The 9,387-nt window shown below is 36.3% G+C and overlaps 1 protein-coding gene across 3 annotated transcripts; it reads left to right on the forward strand.

The window, feature by feature from the left end:
* Positions 1 to 5,895: 5,895 nt before the first annotated feature.
* LOC149925393 (uncharacterized) lies at positions 5,896 to 7,939 on the forward strand. 3 transcript variants are annotated; one of them, XM_090160371.1, is made up of 5 exons: positions 5,896 to 6,242; positions 6,302 to 6,433; positions 6,507 to 6,828; positions 6,974 to 7,345; positions 7,407 to 7,939. In XM_090160371.1, exons 3-5 carry the CDS (start codon positions 6,585 to 6,587, stop codon positions 7,484 to 7,486), a joined length of 696 nt encoding a protein of 231 aa, XP_090016497.1. In that variant the 5' UTR covers positions 5,896 to 6,242; positions 6,302 to 6,433; positions 6,507 to 6,584; the 3' UTR covers positions 7,487 to 7,939. The 3 variants fall into 3 exon arrangements, with proteins under 3 accessions (XP_090016497.1, XP_090016498.1, XP_090016499.1); XM_090160372.1 differs by having other exon boundaries at positions 6,510 to 6,828; XM_090160373.1 differs by having other exon boundaries at positions 6,309 to 6,433.
* Positions 7,940 to 9,387: the final 1,448 nt, after the last annotated feature.

Consider the following 9,387-nt stretch of genomic DNA (forward strand, 5'->3'; position numbering starts at 1 on the left):
ACCTACTTCACTGGCCACAGTAAAGTCCTTTTAAAATTCTGAACTGAAATCTAGGCATAAAAGTATCCAGTGTTAGCAGAGGGTCAATTTTTAATTGTTCTCAAAAGCAAGCTTGTAGCGCTATCACGTGTCTTAATTAATTACGTTAAAAGGCGCACTGTAACGTCAACGATAAAGCCCACTAATTATTACAAAGGTTAAACATCAAGACCTTATCGTCATAAACATATTTGCGAGTTTCCGTAGTTCCAAGATAAAGGGTCACAGAATTATTTAAAAAATTTACCTTTCTTCGGGATAGCTAGGAGCAACAAACACAAGGAGAACGCAGCTAGCCTTAAACACGCTAAGGCAGTGTTGTGTACAAATTTCATTGGACGAACCTTTATGCTGAACGTTTTACGGGCGGGGGGGAAGACAATTTACGAATTTTCCCCGTCCGACGGCAGCAGGCGCTAAAGCGTCTAACCAATGAAAATTGTACGCAAGAAAATCCATGACTTTTGACGGGTTGCGTTCTCCTTGGGTGGGGTGCTGTGTTTGTTGCCCCTAGGTGATAGCGATTACTGAAATTCAAACGGAGCGTTAGCATGGAAGAACAAACTTCCGTAAATACTCACTCGTGACGCTGCAGTCTAGAATGTAGTAGCAAATTTCAATTTCCCATCCTGCAGAAAGGTGTATAGAAGTATGGTTGCCATATTACGCTACTGACTTTCCCTATTGGGGTTATACTCCCTTTAAACTCTCTAAAATCAGCGTCATTTTTAATAACCGGAAATTTCCAAGTTGAAATTGAATGTCGTTTCAAGAAAGAGAAATTGGTCAGGAACCTATAAATGAAGGCAATTTCGTGGACATGACACTGCTACAACAAATAACGGTCTTGTTCCCGGAACAATGGACACGAGTCACCGGAAATTGAATGACTAGCTTGAAAGCCCAATAGAAGAAGTGTCTCCTCTTCTTTATTTGTTCTTGTATGTTTCGTGTTTCAACTGGCTAGTTGTCAAACTATACAGTCCATATATTTCTGTATTTCCGAAGGGATGGTAGCTGCTTCGAAGCAACGCTTTATCACTGCATTACTGGTATTTTATCACATTCTCTTACAATATTAAATTCCATAAAATGTGGGCTTTTAATATATTGAATTACCAATTAATGTAATACTAGTTTTTTAATTTCGCAATGCGTGTGCTCTTCCAACAGATTCTCAGATAACAGTTGCGTTATCTGATCCGAGGAAATATTACCATGTATCAGATATAATATGATATCAGAACAATAAAAAAGATAAACTTGATTTGACTAACTAAATATTTTCAGATATCTGATAATTATGACCTGAATAATCTGATCAATTAACCTGTAGGACCACTATGTTCAAATACCATTTCTTCGAAGTTAATATCAAATATTTATTTGCAAAGCACGGCAAATTGGTTCGAATATTTAAAACTTAGAATAATTTTTCGGGAGATAAATTTAGACAAATACCAAATATTTCAAATTCAAATAATTTGCAACATTTGGCTTTCAAATATTGGTTTAGGAATAATAATATTGAAAATAAAACAACTAATAAATGACTTTTGCAAATTGAAAATGAGGAAAAATGTATTATTATTCAACTTCTTAAGCGCATTATCCATATCGCTGCTATTTAAACAATGCAGGTTATAAAAATACCTTTATTTTGATACCGAAAAATGCGTTTTTAAGTCATAGATTTGATAATTATTATTGGAGTGTTTATAATGCTTCATCATTTTGACAAAGAAAACCTTATATTTACTTTTAAATTCGTTTATATTTCAATAAGCCTTGACTGAAATGTAAACAAGCGGATAAAAACATGGGGAGGTTAACGGTAATAGTGAGTGTAGGGAGCTGTTGTATGTCGTGTCATGCAGGGCTTACAATTACCTCCCTCCTACTCATTGTAGGCCTATAGCGATGCCTTGGGTATTAGCTTAGCCATAAGTAACATAATAACAATAAGTATGACACTTCCTATTGCTTTAATGCTAATTTTCTAAACGAACCTTTTTTCGGCACTGATAATCTCTTCAAGGTGTGACTTGGACTCGCGACTTACCGTTTTGGATGACTACTTTTCGATAAAAATTTAAGCCTAATATCGGAGAGCACGTTCTGGAGTCGCGAGGGGCTTTGGTTTTGTTTCGAAGCCCACGTGCGAATCACGCGTGATAAAAAAAACATGAGCTCGTGGCTCCGATAAAAACTTTTTTAATTTTTATCATTTTAGCCTAATATTCCGCCTATCTATCGGAAACCAGATATTTCGCCTTAGCGGAAGTCTCGCGTATTTTAGACACTAGAGGGCTCTGTGCTGAGAAAACCTCTTGATTACGCAATCTCGTTAATTGTGATACTTATTGTTATTATGTTACTTATGGCTTAGCTGATTATTATAGAGGATTAATCTTAACCACATTATTTGGTAAATCGAGGTTTCTAGCATCTTTAATTTTGATTATTACCAATCTAAGAATTTATTTCAACCAGGTGGTTATAAGATACCTCTTACTAGAGGTAAGCCATTAAAATGAAACATGAACCTTCGCAGGTATGGCCTCAAACACGGCTTCTAATATTCCGCGTGCATATAAAAACCATATTTTCCCTAATACTTTTATTCCGAAAAGTACTCTCAGAGAAGCCCGCGAAGGTTCATCGAAATTTCATAATTTCCGTTTTAACCAATTTTATGGAATATTTTCATAGCGTTTATCCGTTATTTGAAAGACGGCCACGAATTCTTATCGTAAAAATCGTATCAAAGCGTAATTTCGAGAAAGGATCAATATTTCGAATTTCAGCCCCGAAATAGCGCCATAGGATATTCATCCGTCAAAACGAGCGCGTCTGCCTTCAAGCTGACTCCATAAAATAGCGGCAGTCGAAAGAAAAGACCTTTCTGGAGTCCGGACTACACTTGGGCCAAGAAGTTGCATATCTCAATTACAAGCGCGATTTGTTGCTCGCCGAACCGTGAAGAAGTTCGCTTTGCGCGTTTCTGTTAAGGACTTATACGAGGTCAAGAATGACAGCTAATAACCTTTTGGCTTTTCGCCTTCTTTTTCGTGCAATTTAGCCCGGGGTCATTCCGCCTTTGCTATAAATTCCGCCGAATTTCAGACATTCTTTCGGCTTTTCCGCATCAAATGACGTCTTTGTTGTTCTGGGAATGACGTAAATGTATTAGGCTAATAGGCGCTTAAATAAACCCCTTCTCTGACTGTCTTGCCCTCCTTTTGCAAAATGCTGCCAGACATATGCATAGAAAATCATCAGCTTTGGCAGTATAAAGAGAAACCATAGACAAACCAGTTATATGTCCAGTCGCAGCAACACAAACTCTATAATCGGCTTTGAATGATCATTTATTGAAAGGACTATATTCCATTAAAAATGACTAAACGCTGTAGAAAATGAGTTAGTAAGCGGATGATATAATAATTATAACCCGGCTAGGGATTGCAATTGAAACATGTACCTACGCCGACTGCCGTTGATTTTTCAAAAATAGCACCAGGCGAAGGCCGTCTTATATTGATTTTCTAATACTATTTTATCGATAAAATATGGTTTATTAATAGTGAATATCCTCACGCAGCGAAATTTTTAAAATTTTGTGTTCTTTAAGCGAAGAAATGGACCCTACGAAGGTACACTTTTTTCATTTGAATGACCTAGAATTATCTTCTCTCGTATGAGAGCGCTCTAGAATTTTCAACGACAACGTCGAGAGTCACGTGATTATTCTTAATTGTTTTATTTTCGCGTTTATGCTTCGGATCATAGAAGGGCCACGTTCGGAGTCGGAACCTTTAATACAGTGATGCCAGATTTAGGGAATTTTCCCACATCTAGGGAAATTTTAACCGCTAAAAACGGTAAAAAGGGAAAAAGGAAATCCGACCCAAAATTACCTAAATCTAGGGAAATTTTATTCAAAGCTAACATAAAAAATGGCACACTTTCATTAAATTTACTTATTATGAAAGCGTCAACTAATACAATCATAAGTAATTTGTCGAATTCGCTTTAGCTGGCACCCCTGCAATTTTTTTGTTGATAATTTGGAAAATCATCTGCTAAATAACTGGCCCAAAGTAACGAATCCGCTCTACCCCTAGTACCACGACCGACTTTTATCACGAGCTGTTCGCGCTACAGCGGCCAACACATTCGTTGAAGTTTCTATGTTAACCTATGAGCAAAAGATATGTGTATGGTTTGAGCGCCCCTAGCGGAATATTATTTTTAGAATAGTTTTTGCATTGAAGCCAATATAAAAACGATCGTGGCGCTGAACTCCTACAGTTTATAGTACAGTTTATAAGGGAAAAATCATTGATCACGGAATTTCGACGAATGGGTTGGCCGCTGTAGCGCGAGAGATCAAAGTTGGCCGTGCAAGTACAAACTACGATTTTTATACTGGTAAAATTGTTCCTAGTTTTTATTCATTGCGAGATGAAAATAAAGTATTCTTTTCTTCAGGACATTTGTTATTATTATTTACAACTTCCCAAGTAATTGTTATACGTAAATAACATTGTTTTTAGTGTCTTGGTGCGGAAAATTAGGAAAATGCTAGTCCGAAAAAGGAAATTTCAGGGGTCAGAAAGGGAAATTCCATTTTCGCGACCAGACGATGTCATATTTCGGTTGAGCTAATGTTGCACCTAGTATAATTTATATAGCGTTTAAATAAAAATAATGAATATTACAATTTCTATCTCAACTAAACGAGAGATAATTATGGCAGGTTGTTCCTTTTCTAGCAATTCATGCGTTTTAGCAACCTGTCAAAAGTCATGCATTTTCTTGTGTACAATTTTCATTGGTTAGACGCTTTAACGCCTGCTGCCGTCGGAAGGGGGAAATTCGGAAATTGTCTTCCCCCTTTCCGTAAAACGTTCAGCGTAAAGGCTCGTCCAATGAAATTTGTACACAACACTGCGTTAGCGTTTTAAATGCTAGAACTGCGTTCTCCTCGTGTGGGGTGCTGTGTTTGCTGTTAATAGCGAAAACAAATGTTTTGTCTTTAGACAATGCTCACAGCCATACATAAGGCGCATTTTAGTATTGGCTAAACTGTTCATGTTTTCTTTAGCAGTCAAAGTGAAAGCACGCTTAACTGATTTTAAAGAATTTAATTTCACGAATGTCTAGTTACTCCCGACGTTGTCGTTCAAACTTCTAGAGCGTCCTACTTAACCTCTATTATAAATTTCTACTACAAATAAATAACTTCTCGTTAATATATATCAATTATATAATATGGTGTAATGTAATGTAATATGCGAAGGATATAATATATAAATTATATAATATTTAAAGACCCCAGCAAGTATATTGATTACCTCAACAACAAACCACTAAGCAGGCATACTAATCAGCTAGGTTAATACCCAAGACACCACTTTAGGCCCAAGTAATCGAGAGACATTTAATGCCTTTAAACGGGTGGCCGGGTTACATTGCGACTTTATAAATAATGATATTTGCATTGTAATATATCTTTGCTTATATATATATTTTTTTATTGTGAAGGGTGGGACAATACAGTCCGCTCGTCCACTTGATTAATCAGGTGCGAGATATGTGTTACGGCCACGCCAACGGGGGGATACTTGGGGATAGGGTTGGGACACCCGTGGCGGAAGTATGACAACCACCCGATGGGGGATTAGTGGTCGTCCTCACACGGCCTTCCACAAACTCTGCCTCCCGGACGCCTGGGATTACAGGAGTGAGCCACTACTCCCGGCGTTTGCTTATATTTTGATAAGTTTATTTGAGATAAAACGTACTTAAGACTTTTTAATTTGTCGGTAGCAGACGCTAGACTATTCGCTAGCGAAACGGGTATAGGTGGCGCTGCCGTCGCTACCCCTGCAGCTTGGTTTTCCAGCGTATAGTGGTGATCCAAATCAAAACAAATCCAAGAAATATGGCGGTTCACATTAACGCTAGAGGTGGGAGAAGTTGTGCGGTCCCTTTTTGCAATAATACTGCGCTTAAAAAACGTAAAACTGAAGAAAATAGTTAAGAACCAAAGCCAGGATTATCATTTCATAAATTCCCAAGTTGTAAGAAACTTTTAAATGTATGGTTAACAAAGATAAAGTCGGGGAAAAGGCCTAGTAAGTGGGCTCAGATTTGTAGCGCCCATTTTACAGCTGATGACTTCTTGGAAAGAAATGGTGAGATGCAAATAATATTAATTTTTTTAAAATAAATTAATCGAAAAACTCATCAATAGATGGTAGATCTGTAAGAAGACGTTTGAAATGTAACGCCATTCCCTCCCAAAAATTGCCATGTAAGCCAATTAAAGAATCAACCGAAGTTAGATTAAAAGAACGAGCTCAACGTTACGTAAAGCGTTCTAAAGGTATTCTTATTTTATGGTAAACTTTTGTGAAATAATAAATAGAATAATAACACAAATTTAATTTTAAATCAAGCAGTTCTATGTTCAACATCACCAATAACAGATTCCATTGCTCCAAAAGTTGTTGAAAGCGCAAGTGAACCAGCTCCGGATGATAAAGTTTTTGTCATTATCAAACTTAGCTATGCTATCTGAAGTAACAACTGAAGCTCAAGGAAAGGACCAATCTCACAAACCATCTAGAGTAATAAATGCGTCTATTGGTGTTCAAGTTTATTTGGACCATGGAAAGTATTTTGCTGGGTCAAGAGTTGGAATTTCAAGCAATGGAATGAAAAATGCTGATTTTGTGTCTCTTACTGGCATTGGGAAAGAACTATTTGAAAGCCTTTCAAGTGAGGTTTTAGGGCTTGAAAACCAGAGCAAGCTCTAATTTTCTAATGCCTGTAAAATATAGGGTGCTGTTAACCCTAATGAAGCTTAAGTCAAATTTGACATTTGACGCTTTGGCTTCATTATTTGTCATTTCGAATCGAACAGTTTCAACATATTTCAAAAGAACCCTTTGTGCCCTTGCTGAAGTTTTGAAGAAATTTATCTTTTGGCCGGATATGGAAAATATCAGAAGTAACTTTCCTAAATGTTTTAAAGAGTTTAATAATACTCGCATTGTGTTGGACTGCTCAGAAGTACCTATGATGAAGCCCAACACATTTCACGACAGAGTGGCAACCTACATCCATTATAAAGGAACTCACACAATAAAAATTCTCATTGGAATTTCACCTTCTGGCATGATCACGCTCGTTAGCGACCCCTGGGGTGGAAAAGTAAGCGACAAGGAAGTCACCATTGAGAGTGGGGTCATAAATCTTTGTGAACAATTTATTGATGGAATTATGGTTGACAAAGGTATGCATAAAAGTGTAATATGCTAAAAAAATATTTTAAAACTCATTCAACTTAAATTTAGGCTTCCTTATTGAAGATGAATGTGCGGCCAATGGCATAGCTCTACACATCCCTCCATTTTTGAGAAAAATAACAGTTTAGTAAGGAAGAAAGTGTAAAAAATCAAAAAAATTGCATCAGCTCGTGTTCACGTGGAGATAGCCATTCAAAGAATCAAATTATTTAAAATTTTAAATGATAAATTTGACCTTGATTTAGTTCCCTACTGTGACGAAATTCTGAAGGTCATATGTGGATTAGTAAATTTACTAAAACCAATTCTAGCAGATGATAAATTTGATGACTAAGTTTAAATCTTATTTAATGACGATGATGATTATTTTATTAATTTTTATCAAATAAGTTTAAAAATCTTTTATTATAAATAAGACTTCAAGTAAAAATTCATTTATAACATTAATTGATCAAATTCATTTTACTTTTCTTATATAATACTAATTGGCACAGTACAAAATAGGAACTTTTTTGTTTTAAAAATCACTTACTCTTGACTAGTAATGGTAAATATAATTTGAAATAAAAATTGCACAATTTGACTATGTTTTGTTTCAAATAATCTTCGTCTCTTTGAATATCAATTAAAAGATAGCCCTTGGGAGAATACAAGAAAAATGAGCATGTTTTTATGTTTAACACATAAAGGCCAAGCTGAATTTGTGCATAGTAGCTTCTACAATCGTTAGTTGGTAAATAAATTCCGTCTTTTCCAATTTTCAAGAAGTTAAATTTGTTTTGAGCGACAGCATCTTCAATTGATATTTTCTTCTTAATCTCGAGTAATTTTATCTCTCCATTTTCCATGTATAATCCATCTGGACTAAAAGCTAGAAATGGATTATTTAAGTTAATTAAGAGGCCATATTCCAATACTTGTACTTTTTTAAGCCACGAAAATTTGGCCCGAGCAACTTTCTCCATTTTGTTCCCATTTTGATCCTTTTGGGCTTTCTCTAAACATCCGTTCTCCTTCTTCTAAGGCTCTTGGCTTTTCCCCAATGTATTTCCAAATTTCAACCATGGTGAGATTCACTATTATGGAATAAATAAAGGTTAAAATAGGATAATATAATAGAATACCAATTAAATGTTAGCATACCTTTTTGAGATGTCATCTTTTATTTGAACAATATTGCTCCAAGGCCTATTCTAACAATGTTTTAAGTAAATCCAAAAGGACTTCAAATCTTAATGACAGTATATAATTAGAACCAAACATTATGTCTTTAAACTTGACATTCAATCCTACTTACCAAGAAAACACTAATTCGCTGTTAAAACGTATATAATACCACCATCTCATCAGTAGCACACCACTATTTGCTGAATGCTGATCACCACTATACAGTTACACGCAGTGTGGATAGGGGGCGCTGCCGGAGTTTTCGTTAGCGAATAGGCGCTAGCTCGGAGAAGCTAGCGCCGTTACGCCACCTAGAATCGTTTTGGTCGCGAATAATGATGAGGAAAAACTAATAGCGTCTGCTATAGCCACTACCACTACCTATCTACTTTTCAATGGCGAACCAAAGGGGGAGTAGCGATAGTTTTCGGTCGTGAATAATAAGTAACGTAACAGCAATAGAGAGGTTAAGCCAGCACCAGAAAATGTCCAGAGAACGTGAAGACGGAACTTGTAGAAGTTGCAGGTTGCACACGCACAGGTACGTCTACAATCCTACAAGTTCCCCCTACACTTTTTCGTTGGGTGCTTAACCTGTCTAATATGTATGACACTTTTAACCTTTTCCCCGCATTTTTCCGATTACCACCTTTATCCGCCGTTGACATTTAAGTAAAAAGAATAAAATTTTACTTTCTGATTCAATTATTCATCATTATTTGGAAAGCGGTAGGTTTATTTTCAAAGCGTTTTAAATTTCGTAAAGCTTGGTCATGAAGGAAAGGAGGCGTTTGCAGAGCGCAAAAATATACTTCACGAGGTCACTACCGGGTAGGGCTATTTAGATATTTTTGGCGTCACT

The sequence above is a fragment of the Leiobunum rupestre genome, chromosome 10 (genome assembly GCF_980474605.1).
Source record: "Leiobunum rupestre chromosome 10, qqLeiRupe1.1.hap1, whole genome shotgun sequence".
NCBI classification, from domain to species: Eukaryota; Metazoa; Arthropoda; class Arachnida; order Opiliones; family Sclerosomatidae; genus Leiobunum; species Leiobunum rupestre.

Coding starts and splice junctions, on each gene's coding strand:
- LOC149925393 (XM_090160371.1), top strand. CDS start 6,585: ATGATAAAGTTTTTGTCATTATCAAACTTAGCTATGCTATCTGAAGTA. Junction 6,829..6,973: donor ACTATTTGAAAGCCTTTCAA/GTGAGGTTTTAG, acceptor CGAATCGAACAG/TTTCAACATATTTCAAAAGA. Junction 7,346..7,406: donor TGGAATTATGGTTGACAAAG/GTATGCATAAAA, acceptor ACTTAAATTTAG/GCTTCCTTATTGAAGATGAA.